The 19802-nt window shown below is 39.1% G+C and overlaps 1 protein-coding gene across 1 annotated transcript in view; it reads right to left on the bottom strand.

Moving 5' to 3' along the window:
• Positions 1 to 19802, bottom strand: part of LOC108684615 — a 137200-nt gene that overhangs the window by 38688 nt on the left and 78710 nt on the right. Inside the window, exons 5-11 of the mRNA XM_018189032.1 lie at positions 19209 to 19419; positions 16481 to 17598; positions 15550 to 15763; positions 15187 to 15438; positions 14127 to 14490; positions 12800 to 13094; positions 6513 to 11234 (exon numbers count right to left, since the gene is read on the bottom strand). Of these exons, the coding sequence (XP_018044521.1) occupies positions 6513 to 11234; positions 12800 to 13094; positions 14127 to 14490; positions 15187 to 15438; positions 15550 to 15763; positions 16481 to 17598; positions 19209 to 19419 (7176 nt within the window). The remainder of the gene's footprint in view (positions 1 to 6512; positions 11235 to 12799; positions 13095 to 14126; positions 14491 to 15186; positions 15439 to 15549; positions 15764 to 16480; positions 17599 to 19208; positions 19420 to 19802) is intronic.

The following is a 19802-nucleotide window of genomic DNA, read 5'->3' as shown; positions in this document are numbered from 1 at the left end:
ATCATAATCCACTCGCCGATCGATGCGGACTGGCACGCGTCCACACAGCACGCGAGAGTCGCGTGGAACCGCGCGGAGCGCCACCGACTGACTGACTGACTCGAGGCTACTATCATCCAACCAGGCAGTCGGTTGTCTGTCCGACCCTGTCTGATCTGAAGGATCTCGTACTCGGGAACTGTTGCTCCTATGACGCGAACGTGCGTGGGGATGCTTTCCGATGCGGAAATACGCGTGCAGTGCTTGTTACTACTGATACCGATACTCTCTTGCTGATTTTAACTGATTCTACATAGTGTTACATAGAGCTTCCATTTGGTGACACAAGTCGACATAAATGTCATTCTATCTTTGTTACTCATTGAATGCTGAATTGAATACTGAAAAACTAATGTTATATCAAGCATTACTTTAATTGAAAACAATTGTGTGTTAATTTAATAATATTAATTAATGAAACAAATACGTCACGCTCCTGTTTCAAATGTTTATAAAATTTTATGTGTTTCATTAATATTATTATTGAATTAATAAAATTATTTTCAATAAAAATAATGATGTTGATATAACGTCATTTTATAAGAAAGATAGAATAATATTTGTGTCAACTTTACTATTTTTCATTTGCTGGTTAACTTGTAGTTTAGACTCAACCTCACTTAACTTGATGATAATATAAAAATTGTGTTTTTTTCTATGGTATAACTAATCATTAAACTGATGATTTTGTAATGTGTGAAGCTTTAAAAATACTACAAAACTATCAGTTCAATTATTAATCATGTCTAAAAAATATGATTTGCATTATTATCAAATTAAGTCTACCACAAATTAATCAGAAAATTACAGAAAATGAAAAACCAGACTTACTTGGAAAGTATTTATAGTTTAAATTATCTACCTTCACTTTTGAGAAAAAGAGAATAGAATAGTTGCCTGATGATAATTACAGTTTTTCTGTTGTACAATCGATATCTTCACTTTGTTTTGTCTTTAATATTAAATATTGATAGCTGAAAATAGATTAAAATAGATTTTAAAAAATGTCGAAATGTAAAAGCATTAAATCAGCAATAATGTTCAGAAATAATAATTTCGGAATGATCCTTATATTTTTTTGTGATATGCTAATTGATGTATATATAAATTTTCATTAATTCAATGCTTTAAAAATTTTCTCTCTTTTAAGTTAATAAAAAAATAGAAAATATTAGCGAAACATCGACAGTTGAAAATCAGTGAATTAAAAATTAATATAAGTATCGAAATATATAAAATGTACATGCATTAAATCAGCAATATTTGGAAATAATAAAAATTTCTGAATGAATATTATTATATTATATTTTTATTATATTTTTATGATATGCTAATATATTATATTTTTATTATATTTTTATGATATGCTAATATATTATATTTTTATGATATGCTAATTATTGTATACCAATTTTCATTAATTTAGTGCTTTAGAAACTTTCTCTCTGTAGTTACTAGAAACGATACGAATATTGTAACATAATACTGTTTTCAAGGAAATTTTGGAGAAATATTGATATCGAAGTTGTTGATATCTTAACGAAGTTATTCATAGTTTCCCTTCGTTAGCGAAATCTCGCTATTTTGATTTCGAACTTCGTGAGCTCGGAATTAAACGTTCCCGATAACAGTTAGATTATCGTGGTGTTATTTCGCGTCTCACAGTTCTTGGCACATTGAAGCTGTATAAAAATAAAATGCTTTAAGCACCGTGTGGCATTCTGTTGGAATCCGATACAGCGCTACTTCATTTCGCGAGGCTTGGTGTGCGATTACTTAATCAAGATCGTTATCCTCTCTTTCACACTTGATGATCCTTCTATCGTGCTGTCGCATATAAAATTATCATTAGCGTCCTTCTCTCGTCTCTCTCTATTCATTAACATACTTCATCTTTTTACTATAGCCTCTTCAATTTATATTTAAATCATGTAAATATATTCTAATATTTTAAAATATTTTAAAATATTTATTTCAAGATCCTAAGCACAAATAATTAGTACGATTCTCATTAACAATCTGGAAAATTATAAAAAATGATTTTTGTTTAAATTAAAATGGAATTTTTCTTCTCGAAAATTCGATGATTATATTTTTACATGTAACAAGTGTTACAGACAAGCTATAAATTCGAAAGAATTAGCAGTTTTATAGATCAATTCCCGTTTCGGGAAAATAACGTTCATTTTTCGTAGGTTGGAATGTGATAAATGAGTTTTCGTGCTTGAACATGTTGTGGCTTTCACGGACGATGAAAGTTTGATTTTTCGCCGAGGTCAGTGGCAGCCAGTCGATGAGTAGAACCGCATTACTGAAGTGCCAATCACAGGCGTATCGCGGTGAAGCTTCGGCACTCAAATTGTAAAAATATTCCACTAGTTTTAACCTATGTTATGCTATCAATCCCAACATAAAAAATGGAGATGATATACATCAGAATTAAGTATTATTCAATTACTAATTTGTGCTTTGATTTTAGTGTTCGTTTAGTGAAAATTCGCGACTGAAACTGGTTACGCGTTTCACATCGGGGTTCTCACTCGTATATATGTAATACAAAATGAAAAATTAAATAGAACATATCGAAAAATTTTTAAAGGTTATCGAGAGAAATTATATATAAAATAGACATGAATTATTTTACTATAGTTTAGAAGATATGAATCAATAAAAAAGAGCAGAAATATATAAAATGTCATGAAAATAAAAAAAGAGTCTAGTTTTAAAATATTTCGGAAATTCTATTGTTTCCAGAATATAGAAAATCAATTTTAGTCATTGAAAATACATATTGAACTTAACCTGCAAATGAAGATTGACAAGAATAAACTATTGTATTTTATAAAATCAATATAGAAAATTGATTTTTTTTACTTTAAATATTGAATATAATTTTACTCTAAGTATTTTAAAAATATATATAGAAAATCAAATTTGATGTTTATTCTTTGTTGTCAAAAATGCAAAATTTTCCTAATTACCGTGTTAAAATTAACGAATGAATTTCCATACGAGAATAAAATTGAGACAGAGAAACATGTTATTCCGTGTTTTCAATATCACAAAGGTGACTAACGCGCTCATATTTTATGACATACAAACAAAAAGAAATTGACACTACTTCAGAACATAAAAATTATTTTCTAAATTACTGTAAGTATCTTTTGTACCTGTTATAAAAATATTTAAAAAAAAATGAATGAAAAAAATGATTCTTTTACCGAGATTATGCCAATTGATTTCAATCTTCGATGGAATATATGCCAGCATGTGTTTAAATCAAATATTGAAATGCTGTGGCTGGCATCAGGAAATTTCAAACGATCTAAGGTTAAAAATACACGTTGCAATATCTGACTAGATGGAGTTTCTCCCTCAGATTTTTCGTTCGGTTCAACGAATATCAAATGTATATGTAGCAATCCATCGGGTTGCTTCGATACAGACCCGATATTGTCCCGTTTTCAGGAACCAATTCTTTCGCCATGACGTCGAAAACTCTTGTCTGAGTTCTTATTAATTCCACGAAATCTGGAACACCCAACGTGGGTCCGGCGAGACATTAATTATGGAGTATCGCAGCGTTCGAGTCCCACAAAGGGAAAACGTATCAGGAAGGAAAGACCGAAAAATTTCTCACGCGACGTCAAGGTATAATCGATCGACATAGTAGAGGGAGCGAGAGGGAGAGAAACTCGATTCTACAGGCACGCGTTCTTTCTCGTTGATATTTAACGATCCCGCGAAGAATCGAAGGTACGAGCAGTTGGGCCGTAGATATCACTCGCAGTTCCATAGAATCCATCCACTTCAAGTACACAGCGTCGTATGCGCGTGTTATTGACCCCGAGACAAAGTGCGACGAAGTCACAGACGGTGTCGACGATATTATAGGACGCGGATTCTTATAGGACGCGGATGCGCACTTACGATATTGCGTTCAACATGTTATACGACATTTGCGACAATGCAACAACAGACTTTCTATCCATCGATAGACTTTACAAAGTCGTTCACGTACCAACGGAGTTTCCGAGTTGCAGCTATAGCTATTAAAGCGCGTGATGCGCAAATAGCATGACTGCTCGAAAACGCAAGGACGATCCCGAGAGAGCACCTCACTGTCATTCAAACAGCCTTAATGTCTATAAGGATAATGTCGTCTCTCCGAGGAAAAATTAATTGACAGCAACGCTCCAAAGAAAATTAATTAGGACGACTAATTGTCCTCGATTAATTGTCAGATACGTTGGGAGAACGCGAACATTTAATCGGGGATAATAAAATCGCGACTTCTTTATGCTCGAATTTTTACACTGGAAATAACGGAGCAATAAATTATAATGTAATTACATAAATTTTGCATTCTGTGTCTTTCATGATAAACTGTATAAGTAGAAAAAAATCGCATGCGCGATTATAAAACGTTTATAAAACGTTTATCATAATTAACAACTGTTCCATACCTAATATTATTACATATTTTATTCACTGAATAATATTGACACATTTAGAAATCAAATTGCTCATTGAGGAACACTTTTAGTGATGAAGGAATATCTATTCCAGAGCGGCTGAATCTTATCTGTGATACTAATGCTACCCATTTGTCAGAGCTGTCTTAACTATCATCAATTTGGTCCTTTCTCAATAATATATCCGGTCATTAGAAACGAATTTGAGTTTTCAGGACGTTCTAAAAATGTGATAACTTACCTGGGAGATATTCTACTCGATTCGATTTCTTGTTTCGTTTATTTTTAATTACCCTTTTGTACAATTTATGTATAACGAGCTATATACATACTTAATTTAAAGTAATTCGATCGAATCTCTTAGTTAATTGAATAAACTTCCGAGATAATTAATAATCTTGCTGACGGCGTACATTGTATTCCCTAAAGCTAGTTCCATTAATCTTTGACTTGATCGAGAGAGATATTTTCGAGAGAGCTACTTCGAATTCTGCTTTACGACGATGAAACATCGCAACGATACATTTTGGCAAATTGCCTAGGCGGGTGAATTAAATGGAATCGCTGTAACTGTATACCGATAGATTCTGTCGATATCACCGTAAAAACATGGCTCACGAAACAATTCGCAATTCAACGTCGATTTCAACGTGGATTATAAAAAATATTGTCACGCGTGAGAACGAGAGATCCTACATAAATAGTGTAAATTTTATTTAAATTACTTCGATTTAAAATAATCGAAGAAATTAAAAAGTTTATCTTTGACAAAAAAACATTATTCTTATCGTATCGATAATGTCATTATTTACTTATAGTTTGAATCAATTAACTGGCACAACTTAAATTAAACTTTAAATGAATAAAAAAGAGAATTAAATAGAGAACATAATCGTCTTGGATTATATCAATTTTTCGGCGATAATATAATAAATCTTAAGTGATACATATATATTTTTAGAGTATCATCACATGCATTTGTACAAACACATACACATACACGATCGCAGCTTTATTGTAACTTTCTAAATACAACTTCAATGCTATTTGTTTATTTTGTTGTTATTGCAATATAAATTAATTGTTTATTATTTCGCGCGAAAATCTGATTTTACGTGCAATCAGTGTGATGAATAATCTCACAGTAAATAATTAAATGAATCAAGCCGCGTTTTTAATCATCTCGTAAACGCACTCACACAGTCGCGCACCAGGCCGTGTTCCAAGTCGCATCGATCGTATAACTTCATCCGCTCAAAGTTACGTCTGAATGCATTATTCAAACTGATCCTAGAATTCAACAAACTCGTCCGGTAAAAAAAAGGAAAGAATCGTGATGAATAAATGTGAACTGGATCACGGCCTGGTCCATAATTAACAAGGACAAAGAAGTAGCTGCATCGTTGTGCAAGCCACTGCAAGCGCAGGTACATTTGGTAGCGAAAACGTCGAGTTTAATCCTAAAGAGCGAGCTTAAACTGATGCTTACTAGTAATTGGCTAAAATCACAAATATTTTTACCGATTATAGTTTCATATTTTTAAAAACATAATGGATAAAAAAGTTTTGAAGTGTAGATATATTTGGCTGCTCGAGCAGTAAAGATAAATCTATTTTTGAATAGTAGAAAATGTTCCGAAACTATCGAGCGTCTTTTTCAGCCACTAATAATAGATGGCAAAGTAAAAGAAGACACTCGTCTGCTTCAATATGACGTGATTCATCGAAATATTCATGAAAATTAAGGTTTCGAGATAAATGAAGAATTTTCTTCAAATTTTCTTCAAATTAAACTTGTTGCAAAGTTTATGGCACAGAATATTTGTGGAAGCATCTCTTACATTAACAGCTGCTACTATTTAGGATTAAACACCTATCGCACACTAGATCCGTAGTCACGTGAGACGAGTCGGTCGTGTGGCGGCAGTCTGGCGATTTGGAACACGGCCCCGCATAGTCACTGCCTGTACACCCCAGCGTTGTTGAGGAGCCACTCACCTGTAGCCCGTTTACACGGCTCCTGCCTTGGTTCCTGCCTCTTGATCGGCATCTTCATCGGCAAGGCGTCGCGTACATCCGCGATATCGACTGGTTTTACGATAACGTCTACTTGCTCGTTGTCGATCGCTGTATCCATTGTCATTATCATCGTCGTCGTCGTCGTCGTCGGCGTCGCTGTCATTGTCATTATCGCCGTCGTTATTGCGTTCGTTGTCATCATTGTCGTGGTCGCCGCCGTGACGACGGCGAGCTGTGAATCGTGAGCATCTCCAGGTTGTTCCACGACCGGCAACCCTCGCCCCGAGTCCGTCATCGAGGTGCGCTGCTGTTCCTGGAGTAAGCAGGCGCTCGACAACAAATCCCATTGGCGGAGCTTCTCTCGGTCGAGCTCGAACGATGTCGCGGACATACGGGCGTCCGAGATCGAGCGAGCCGGGGGAAGGTTGCCGTCCTCTAAAAAATGATTCCTATCCGAAACGGTAGGCTTGTGGTACGCATTGCTTTGTGGATCCCACACGTAACCGCCGGTGCCGATCATTTCCATCGACAAGGTTTCGTAAGTGACGTCGTCATCGTCCTCGATCGACTGTTCTCGCGTATGATGATCCTTGTTTGTCCTACGTTTGACTCGCGGTCGCTCACCGCACGAAGATTCCTCTGTGCAATTATCTCTGCGTAAAACAACACTGTCGTTCACGTAGGTTGCTCCTCGAGTGATTTTGCCACGTGACTTCGCATCACCGGATCTTCCAGGTCTCGGCGGACTGTCTAGATTATCCAATGATCTGGCGTTTCGCAGGCTCACCCTTCTCAGACTCTCGCACCAAAGGCTATCCTGCTCCCAGGGATCCTCGGAATTGAAACTGCTATCAATCATGGCGCTATGATTGTCAGATGATGGCAAATTTTGCGACGTTGCCTCGACTTGACTGGTCGGAGCCATTGAAGTAATCGCTATCGCTGTCGTTGTCGCTGCCGCCATTCGGTTAGCTCGGTTTCGCTGCTCTACTAAATTTTGCAGGCCGACGTCGTCGAGTAATCCCTCCAGAGATCTTGACCGACGATGAGACGCCTGTGTGACGTGCGTCGGTTCCGTGTTATCGACGTTCCCTGGATTAACGGACTTATCTCTAAGACCGTGGGGATATAAGTTTCTAGTCTCGGGCAGAGATACATCTGGCAGTGGATCAGTGGACTTTACCCGGCGTAGCGTGTCAGCTTCGTAGAAATTTCTCTTATCTACGAGAGCAGCCTTATTGTCGCCTAGTAGTTGACAGGTCGTCCGCCTCAATTCCGCAGCGATACGTCTAGCCTCGTCTATGTCGTCTACTTGAATTTGTCGCGGCATTTGCCGCGCAATCGGATTCACTATACGACCGATATCATTCCGCTTGTTTAAGCCGATCGCCGCGTCATCCCTCTGATTATTCAGTTGAGGCAATCGTGAGGTATGGCCGATCATCGGTTTGGTCAGCTCCATGTCCACGCTGTTGACACTTGCCTGGAGATCAGAATAGTAATAGGGTGCTCCCGATTGATCACTTTGAACACGCTGCTCGCCGGCATTTGGTAAATATGATTGCTGCAGAACAGAGTTTATAGTTTGCATCGACATTGGATTGGGATAATGACTCGAATCCTGGCTGGAAGTCGATCGATGGTTCGGCAGCACATGTCGCACACATGTGTCGTGACTGGCGGACCTTGAGTGATTCGGAAACCTTTGCTCGGAATACGCGTTCACGTTCTGCAGCATATTCGTCAGCGTGCTGCCGTGATTCACTGAGGACATGGATGCGCTAATAGGGGAGTGCATCGAAGATTGCGCGCTCGCGGGTCTCTGACAAGCCATGGATGTCGAGATGGACACCGCGGCCGATGCATTCGAGTAACTAGAATCCCTGCTATGAGAGATTGGCAGTGCGCTAATGCTCTGAGACGTGCTCTGCATCCTGTGATCGCGCGGTGGCTCGCTGTCGGATCGAACCGCCGGCGAACCGCGAAGCGGTGAGAAGCTCGCGACGTTTTCGTAATGTGCGTCGCCGGTGAAGGACTGCGAATGTTGATGAGTTGGCGGTAAATCGGATACTCTCATGGATGGCAAGCTGCTTGCCGAGCCAGTCTTGTTTTTGCCGGAATAATCGAACGGCCGATCGAGATTACTGGACATTAATTTCATCTTCCTCGATAAATCCTGACACGTGGTCTTCTGCAATTTATCGACCACCAACATATTCTCGTTGAATCCGTAGATACTGTTGTAGCTCGGATCTTTCGCATAAAGATCCACGTTGAACGCATCTCTAGCTTGTAATTCTTCCAAGTATTGATCGAGGTCAATGCTCGCGCCGTCGAAGCGACTTCCCAACGATTCTAATTCGTCCAGACTATCTAGAACTTCACAAACGTCATCGCTGACTGGTCTTCTCTTCAACTGCCTGTATCTTGCTTCTTCTTCTGGATTTCTAAGCTCGATCGAATCGCTTCCGGACGCACTTTCCAACGATATCCTGCTATCTCTAAAAGTGGAGCTGATGGTTGCATCAGAGAACCTTGACGGTGGCCTGTGCGTCTCTATTTGTCCTACTGGTTTATTCCAAGATTTTGGAGAATCGCGATTCAACGCATTATCTTTCATCGTAGTCACCTGTGGCGAGACCTTCTTTATTTCTAACGATTCCTGCATATCCAATGATTCTAAATCATCTAACGGTGGTGGAGAGGTCGGTATTGGTGGCGGGGATACTAGCTCACTGTCCGACGAGTCGTGTAATTCTGCCATCATGTTGCGACTAGCTCCCAGATAGTATGAAGCCGGTCGGAAGGTGTCGGACAAACTGAATCGCGGATGCCGTGGCGCGTCTATGGATTCTAGGTCCTTGGACGATTCATCATCGGCGTCAGAACTGTCGGATTTGAGTGCCGTCAAGATGTCGGGCAGATCGCCTCTGGAATGCGGCGAATTCTCACTGGCACTGCTCTTTTTCATCGAGGATGCTTTACTACCATCTTCGTCCTCCTTTTCGGACAATTGATTCACTTCCATATATACCGGCTCCATCTTGTTATCCCGCACGCAGACAAATTCGTAGTGAGACGACGGGTCCAATGTAGAATAATCGCCTGAATCATGCTTTCTGCCGTCTTCATTCGGTGCCAAAAGAGAACGAGTCATTCCATTTTGCGCCATCTCCACATACGAGCTTTCTTCATCGGCGAATAGACTTTCCATCATCTTAGGATGCGGTCTATCATCACTGTTAGGATCCAATATGGCCTTTCTAGGAGACATGGGAAGATAGTGATCTTCACTATTAATATCATCCTGGTTCGAAATGATATCGTTGTCAGTGGAGAATTGGTCGCTGTGTGTTAATAAAGATTCAGTCATACTTGTTCTTGTACAGCTAGGACTCGGAATAACATTTAAATCAGTTGATGGCACGCATTGTATATTCTTACTCGATTGTTCTGTCAGACTGTCCTTTGAACTGTTCATTTTATTTTGCTTCAAAGATTCATCAGAATTTTGTACGACATCTGTATACAGAGTGTCCAAAGTAAAATGTTGCGTAATATCTTCGTTCTTCTCAATAAATTTTTCTTTCTCATCGTCTCTATCTCGTCGGTCCAAATTACTTCCAATATCATATCGTAACGTTTCATTATCACCGTAATCTCCGCGATGCTTCGAGTCTTGCCGCTTCTCGGATTTCGATCGATTAGTCTGTTGTGATTTTCGTTCGAAATCCGCTAAAAGATCTTTGACTGATTTGTTACTGTCAGTTGAAGCTTGCTTAGCATGTCCTTCTTCTATGCTTTTGTGCTTGGAAGCATTCTCCGAAGCATTTGTATCACCTAAAGCGAAACTGCGTATGACAGACGAGGTTTTGTTTGCGCAGTCAAGCTTTGAAACATGAGCTTCAGTCGCTTGCAGTGGCGATACTTTCAACGGCTCCTGCATAGTCAATATTTCCTTGACCGGACTGGCGCCATCCATGTTCATCTCGAAAGACCTAATTCTACATTGAACCAGATTCATAGTTTCAAATTTCTCGCTCTCATCTTCCGTTTTCGATGGCACCGGCACTTTCTTAGGGTTAATGTATTGATAAGAAAACTCTTTTATAACTTTGCTCTCATCGATGCCAGGATCCCATTCATCATTATCGTCCTTGGAATCCCATTGTACGTTCTTTTGAACGTGCCAGGACTCGTTAGTTCGATAACCACACAAATTGTCGGATCTATTGCTCTCGGTCATACTTGTTTGTTGTCCGTCAAATTTTTGCTGAGCGAAACCGTAGGCGGTTGACGACTTCAAAATACCCAGTGGTTTCTTCGGAGTCTTGTGCCTCGCAGGGTCCTCAAAGGCGGTCTCGGGATCTGATCTTCTAGATAACGATTGTTTGTCTGCTGAGGACGATGCGTACGCATAATCGTTTCTCATCATCGGCGGAAAGCTGACCTCGTCGTAACCGGCATCCGGTGGTATACCACCCAGAGAGGAGAGCATGCTCCCCGGGTTCGCTTTACGACTGTTAAGGATTTGTGACTGCGAGGTCTGATTAACACTCGTGCGGCCGGTCCCGGGTATCGTGACGTCCTGGACGGCGGACGTCGCCGTCGCCGTCGATGACCGATCGTCGCCGGCGTGCCGGGGGCTCCTTCCTGCATGCGTGGGTCTGCGCGAGCGCTTCCTCCGGACATCTCCCAGCTCTGATTTGTTCGTTACAAAACACAAAGACACGAGTATGTCCGTTACTTACGAGTGCCGTGTATATGTGTATGAGAAAGAAAAATAATCCCATTTATTCCGGTTTTTATACCCACTAGATAACTCTAAGCAAACTCTAAGCAAATTCCCGTTTCTATATCCATTAGATAACTCTAAGCAAACTCGTCAAGCCCGACAACGACATCAATGATCATTGCACCGTGTAAGCAGCAAAGACATCTATTGTCTATTTTAATTATTAACAATTAAAGTTAAATTTATATATTGTTAAAGTTAAATTTATATGTGACTATTTGAAAGGATTTTATACATCTTGAAAGTTTACGATCAGCTTGAGAATGATAAAATTCAGAGAATACATATATTAAAAATAAATTTCTTGTTGCGCGATTCGATCGTAATTAATTGTAATTGATGCAATAATCCCGATAATCGACTGATTTTGCGGTTAATCATATAAATAGCGAACACGCGAGCTGGAAGGTAGCAATCGTAATTGCGTAACTACGGCAAGTAGTGTTAGTGAAATTCTTTGGCATGCCATGCTGACCCATATTTTCTACGGTAATCTGATTACGATCGATGTTAAGTCGAATAGGATATCGATATTCGGTCACTTAGACAGATAAGTTTTAAGATTGTTAATCGTTCCCATTCACCAGCCAGCTTAGACCCAACAGCAGCAGATAGAAGGAGCCCCGCGGAGAAACGCTCGCAGATATCCAGATTTTTAATTTCCTCTTGTATTTTATAATTACATACTTCACATCTCGTTGAACTGATATGATATATAGTTAATCGTTTCCTCGACGATTATGTTAGTAAATAAAAATAAAGGAAAAGCAGCTTCGATTTTATAATCGATTTTATAATGCTTCGCAATTCGTGAAGAATAATTCGGGTGCCTTGCATTAATTACATTTATTCGCACAATCGGGAAAATATTTTCGTTAGACTACATTTTTTTTTACATGTCATTGATTGAAAACATGCTGGTAATTTTTATTTACAATGAAAAAAAGGACGGACAAAATCGCTTGACATATTTCAGTTATAACATAACGAATACCATTCACAAAATACGGAATTCTCGACGTGCGTTTTCGTGAAAAAAAAAAAAAAAAATGCCTTTGTTTCCACGAGCAAATATGCACATTGAATTCTTCACCGTGTTAGCAATTAAGTACCATCATGTTAGCATTTGGATTATTTTTAGCTGTAGGTCAACTATCTACTTCTAACTGAATACACCGCAGACAAGGCGCTTTCGAGGGACTCGAGGCGATCAAAATATTTGACAAAAAATTCACAAAGTTTTTTTTTTTTCTTTACAAAAACAGTGGATGAATCTGTCTACAGAAGATACTTATAATCTTTCCAATAATTCGAACATGCTTTGTTTCGAGCACATGCTCAACGTCCTCAAAATTCGTTCCCCAAAAGAGATAATTGTTCGCGCGAACTTCAATATTTTGACCAGGTCCCTCGTTACGCAGGGCGATCGAAGCTACCATTTAAATGATAAGTTCAGGCGAGCTATCCCTACCTTCGTCATCGCTGGAATAGCTGTTGTAGCGTGGCACGTTGACGGCGGTCCGACGACCGTCCGAGCTCTTACTCCTGACATGCGAACGATGCCCGTCCTCTCGCCTTCGGGAGTGACGATTCTCCGCTACGGCGGCCTCGTGCGCTGCCAAATCCAGCAGCGCCTGTTGCTTGTAGTAACTCGAAAGATCATTTTGCACCCTGCCCCTATTGGCCGAACCGGATGGCTTTCGTGTCAACGGAGATTGCAGCATACGCTGCTTCCATTCTAACAGCCGCTTCATCGATTCTTCGCGCTGAAATACATATTGTAACGAACCTTCCCATTAGCTAACTGACAGAAAGATATATGCTATTTTTTTGAAGGTACGCGGAGAGAACAATACCGTTTAGACCATCAAAATAATTATTAAATTGTTTGCTAAAATATTAAAATTGTTTGTAGCATCGTTATCAATGTTTAAGTGTTTTTATTAATTATTTTCATAATCCAAACAAATGTTATTTTCAGATCTGTATCTAGCTAAATTTTTTAATACTTCAGCAAAATCGTTTTTTCCATATATTTATCGATCTCTCGGGGCTTGACTGCTGATGGCGATATTAATAATTAAAATTTTCGATAATAGGATAAATGAGAAATTAAAAAAAGCTATTAAAAATGATTAATATGACATGAGTAACATAATAGCAATGACGACGATTGAGTGAACGATGGTGAAAGTACGGGCAAAAATACGAGAGAATCATGAGGTAATGTGCAGCTATGCAACGGGGCTGTCGTGAATCACGCTTATCCACCGATGTTACTGACACGGTTGTCTTGTATGAGCTGATGCGAGCAATGCTGATGGGCTACCTGCCGACACTTTCTGATTCTAAGAAGCGCATCGCTCTATGACTCATTCTAGCTTTTCCGGGATATGAACGAAAAGCAAATTCGAAAAAATTCACTTAGAAATATTTGACAATACATTTTTACATCACATAACTCTAGCGCCAGTATTGATACGCTTTACAAATAACATTTCGTACATTCATTTAATTCGAAAAATGAGTTTTATATTCGTAAAATATTTCAGTTAACAAAATCTGTATTTATATTAATCGATTTCACTTGTAAACTTCACTTGTAAACTTTAAAAAGTAAAATAAGAATATGCCGATTTTTCAAAGAAATTATATAACTTAGGTACATCCCTTATATTATAAGGTTGATATTTATCTAAAATATATCGATATATTAATAACACGATGAAATGTTACGAAATGTTTTGAGAAAAAATTCGCGCATTTTTATGAAAGTAGAAAATACTAGATCTCCTTACCTGCTGAATCTTGCGTTCACCATCCCGCGAGTCCTGTTCGGAGGACCTCTCGGCGTAGTCGTCGTCGTCGGGATCAAGGGCGGCAGGATGCCGTGTCCTTGGCAGACGCGCCGATGCCGATCTGCAGAACTGCTGCTGTTCGCTCCATCGTCTGCTGGCACCTGCGTGACCGGCGTGACACGTCTGAGCGATGTGGGTTCCATGGGCAGCATGACCCGCTGCTCTTCCCCACCCGTCGTACTCGCCGCGTGGTATTCTACGAGGAATCGTGTTGTCTTCACCATGTGTCAGCGTTTCTCGGCCATTCGCCTCGCAGCTCTTCTCGCGCAAAGATCTTCGAAGTTTCGGATCAGCACCCATTATCCTGATAAAAAATAACTTGAGTATGCGTTTCTTTTCTTGGATTCAGTTTATTGTACCGCGTAATTATGTTCATAATCCGATAGAAAGACGTACTACTATATTATTTTATTTCAATTGTATTTTCGTAAGCACTGTCCCATTCTATAAAATTTAAAAGGTATATTTTAATTTTTACAGAACGGGAAAGTTACTGTAGTGGCACTGAAACAATGTCATATTTTAAACAAAGAACACAATAAAAAGAACAAAATAAAATAACGAATTATAACAAATCGTGCTAAAAAAATTGTAAAATTTTAAAAATAGACTTTCGTCTTTTAAAGGTTAAAACATTTAATATTTTTTTATTTTAATATTTTAGTACTCTACATTATAGCAATTCAGCTTTTTAAAAAAATACTTTAAAATATCGAGTAAATAGGAGAAAATTGAGCTGGTAGACTCTTCAAAAATTCATGATACATTTATATTTATATACATTTTAAAACTTGATTGGTTGAACATTTAGATATCTATATGTATATTTCTATCTATTTTGAATTTCTATATTCAAAAATTCCTCTAAAAAATACACGCAACTCACGCATATATGCGTACTTTAAAATATGTAGGGTTTTTTTTAAGTATTTAATTGGAATTTTAGGGGGAAGCCTCCATAAGGTTTAATCATTTATTCGGACGATGTACTATGACTCACTCGGAATGTCTCTGCGTCAGCGACTGAGCGGGTATCGTGTGCTGCTGATGTACGTGATCCCGTTGTACGCGTCTCAGAGCAGGGCAAGTAGAATCCGACAATGTGGATATTCTATTTTCATCGGTTTTATCGCGGATACCTGGCAGCTTCGGCTGCATTGTGACACGCGAGAGAGACTGATTCCTCTGCTGCTGGTAGTGTTGAGGGGTTTGATGCAAATACACCGCAGATTGCCGCATCTGAGCTGCGTATCTAAGCATAAACGTGAGCAGAGAGTGAATATCTTTCAGTAAAGATCGATTTTCATTCTCTTTTTCTCGATATTTACATAACTTAAAGCCTTAGAAATTTACGCGTTTCTACCTTTCTTCAGAATAGAAGTAACCGTCATTGGTCGTATCTGAAGGGTTCACTATATCTAAGCTGGATTTAGGCCTCTGCGGACGTCTTTGTTGATCCGGGGGTCTCTCGCATTGCGTGGGTTGTTGCTGGGGACGTCTTGCTGCTTCATACTCGAGAAAGTCTGCGCTATGCGGTCGCGGTGGTGGTTGAGTTCTAGATTGCCTTATTATTGCCACTAAACAAAATAAATTACAATATCCTTTTTGTATTACCGCATTTTATTTATTAAATTACAGCGTTATTCGGCAATCTTTGTAACATGCAACTGTATTATGCAACACATAATTCAGTGCACATCATGCAGTAAAAAGAAGTTGAATTTCACTATATAAATAATGATACGTAAAAGCTCTAGATCAATTATTATAATGACACGATAATATAAGATAAAAATAGTATCCATTTCTAAAATTAACTAATAAAATAATAAAATTTTATAATTTTGCCGAATTAATATTCGGTTGCATTAATTAAAAAAAATACCGTTCACATTCACACTTTTTTAGAATAATCATATTTTAGAATAATCACATTTGAGAATAATCAATTCTTTTTATGCTTTAATATTACAAGACACGAAAATCACCATTGGCGATACAACAAAGTTAGAAAAGAAATTTTTTTTTTTTTCAGGAATTTGTGTTCTTCTTCATGTAATAATGCATATCGCCTTCACTGCAGAATTTTTCAAACGCGCGTCCTTAACAATCCAATAAGAAAGCCCGCTTTGTGACTTAGAAGGACATTGTTACAAATACATTCGCGTAGAATATTTTCATCTTTATTCTCTGGAAAGGGTATCGGCCGGAATGAAATGCCGGCCGTACTAATTACAAGCGCCTTTGTAGGGATCGCTGAAAAACAGAAAGCAAAAGAATGCACAAAGACTCACTGTTCGGCGGCGTGATGACGGGAGAATGCAGTTGCTGCAGATGCTGTTGTTGCGCGTACACGGGGATGGGAATGGGCGCTGGTGATGCGCCTTTGGTGTAACCGACCGGTCCTGCAGGTCTTTGATAAAGCTGTGGAGTGCCATAAACCTCCTCGTAATCACCGTTGCCCCTGCTGCTGGTCCTCGGTTTCGCACTGCGACCATACGTGTCAGGAGTTCTTCTCTCCGTCGATTGGGAGGTCTGACCGTAGCCATAATGCAGGCCTGATTTGTCGATTCGTAGACTCTGTTGTGACGGCTGATTCATCCGCGTGCCATAGATCGTGTTGTTCCTTTCGTAATCGGACATCGGGCTCTTGCTCGTAACTGTAACATCCGGTGAGACCGGGCTCTTCCGGTAATCCATATCCGGCGATGGCGTCGAGTACTCGTTGGAGCCATCTGTTAGTCTTCTAGGCTTCGGCGGTGCGTTCGCGTAAATCGGTTGTCCAAATTTTGTTCGAGGCATAGGTTGTATCGTTTGAATGCTGCCCGTACCAGGTATCTGCTGGGGCTGCTGTTGCTGTTGCTGCTGCTGCGGCGACTGTTGGACCACATGTTTATGTAATTGCGATGATTGATGAATCGGAAGTGCGTTCTGATGCGGCAAGTGATGATGAAGCAACGCTTGATGTTGATGCGAATGGCCCGGCTGCAATTGTTGCGACGGCAGCAAATGTCCGTATTGCTGCTGCTGCTGTTGCTGCTGCTGCTGCTGCTGCTGCTGCTGTTGTTGCTGCTGCGGTTGAGAGGTGCCGGGCTGGCCGTATTGCGGTGACTGTTGCACCCAACCATTCATCATCGGATGACCCAAATCGCTCGCGTGATTGTTGTTGGCGGAATTACCATTGCTGTTACTACCACTGAGGTTCGGGAAAGAGGCAGTGTTTGCGCTGTTCGGACTGGAGTTGTTATTGGAGGCATGACTGGGATCGTCTCGCGACTGGAAACCGTGAAAGCCAGAGTCGCTGTCGTCGGCACTCTGATTCAGGATCGACGAGATCGACGAGACACTAGGTCGAGCGCTTCGTTCACCATCCTGCGCTATTTCTATGACTACCGCAGCCTCGCCCCCGCCACTAATAAATGTAAAATTGAAAAATCGGATATTATTTTTAGGCTGCATTAGTCGATATCAGGTCTTTCACCCATCAAGCTTACAAAAAAACCGATAGTTTTTTTATAAGGTTGAAGATAATTTGATTGATAATTGAAGGAAGTTAATTTACAAGATTATGTATAATAAATATCCTCTCGATTCGACTTGAAAATTAGTATCAGTTTGATATTAATAGGATTATTGGAAATATTAATAGGATTATATTGAAGTTGCCAGATATATGACGCATATATATAGGTATAAATGAAACGAATTAATTTTAATACATTTCTCTAGTAGAGAAATTGATTCTCTAGGAGAGAAATTTTGAAAATTCCTCATATTATTAAATACATAGAAATTAATATTATTCCGGATACTGAAACTAAAATTTTAACATTTCGACTACTTTTCGATCATACAAATAAAGTTTCAACTAAAAGATGAACAAAGCTCATGAGAAACAAGCATTCGCTGTCCGCTGCTGCGTCTGCTGTCGTGCTGCTGACGACGTGCTAATAGACAACGGGTCAGCCCAGACTCATCCACCGGCAGTATCTCGCGGGTCGAATAACTCGAGAAACTAACTAACGAGTTAGTTACACCGTGATAACGCGCGAACGACAGATGCACTGCAACGTTTGCATCACGATACTTTCGCGTGTAAATAAACGCGAGTAGCCATGCCGCCCTAGTTTCCTTCCTAGTGGCACATCAAAGAGATGTTCATCGTTACTCCGTTGCCCTGTCGAGCTAATTTCGGGATCTTTGTTTGTATCTCTGGACGGAATTTACTGTCGAGATGTCATCTTTTAAGACGGTGTTGAGCGTAGTTCAGACAATGGGGAAGTTTTCGTACGTCGTGAGAGCTTTTATTTTCGTGGAAGATTTTCAGTACGGAAGGAAGAGAGAGGTCTGCGATAGCCACAACGAAATTTTTATAATATTCAAAAGCTTCAGATTTCATGAATTTTGAAAAATCCTTGTATGTATGCAAAAACTGGGATCAGATATAAATGTGAGGTAAAATTTCTATGCGAACAAAATGCAAATGCACGTGATGCATGAAACAGACCTGTATGCCGAACGGAATACGAAAGAAAGTAACAAGCGGATGAGAGTAAACTGGAAGGATTATTTCTACAAAGAAATACGTCATATGAAAAATTAAAAAAAACACGTGCAACATGATAGATGAATGTAACAGCAGCGATTATTACAATAATAGATTAAAAGAACACCACTCGGTTTTTTTTTATCGATTGCATCACTGCATTTCGTTTTTCGTATCCGTTTATTTATTCAAGCTGCAGAATGGCAAGAGAGAAAAATGTATCTGTTCCATGTTTTAAACTAATAATTATTAACGCATTGAAAGCGTACCTGACTTAAGTCACTCAAATTAGCATTCCTTAATTAGGATTAAATTATTAAATTTATTTAATTTCTTATGATTAATAAGGAAATTGTTAAGGTTTAATATAAATTGTACTTGTTCTCAACTTTCTATACAATATCTATACAATATCGCATAATTACTGTATGTTTCCTGTCTATTAAACAGCTTAAAAATACATGCAGGAAACTTACGGGCTAGGATCTTGTAAAAGCGTTGCCAGAGTCAGAGCATTCACCCACTGGTTCATGCTCTCTCGACTATCAGCCGCGAAGTGATAAGTCCTCATGTTCGCGTGTTCGGCCTTGAAGGCGAACTTCTTGTTGACTTTGTCTTCGGGTTTGCAGATAGTAACTCTATACGAAGGTAGTAATATCGAACCTAGCAGTTTCTCCTCCTCTGGGCCTGAAAATTAGTAAATTGCTACATTGCAATAAAAGCTACGATGACGAGACTAGTCTTATTTCTAAAACAATCAAGCAATAATATCTAGTTTCATTGAAATCTCGCGCATAGTAAACTGCTGAGCACATGATATTTTAATGTGTTTAATGCGTTAATTTTCAATTGCAGAAAGTGCAGTTAAGTATAAATATAAATAACTATGATAAAATAACTATGATAAATGACTATGATATATTTTCGTACATTTCGTAATGAAAACTTCAGATGTATGCCACGTTCAGATAGTCGGTCAAACGCAAAAATATTTATAACATCTTGTTTTCAATTCTGACTAGTTCAAATATACCATTTGATGATATAACTGCAATATTCTCTGTTTCTCT

The sequence above is a fragment of the Atta colombica genome, unplaced genomic scaffold (genome assembly GCF_001594045.1).
Source record: "Atta colombica isolate Treedump-2 unplaced genomic scaffold, Acol1.0 scaffold136, whole genome shotgun sequence".
Taxonomy (NCBI): Eukaryota; Metazoa; Arthropoda; class Insecta; order Hymenoptera; family Formicidae; genus Atta; species Atta colombica.
Note: the sequence above shows the minus strand (reverse complement) of the source record. Positions and strands in the feature narration are given on the sequence as shown.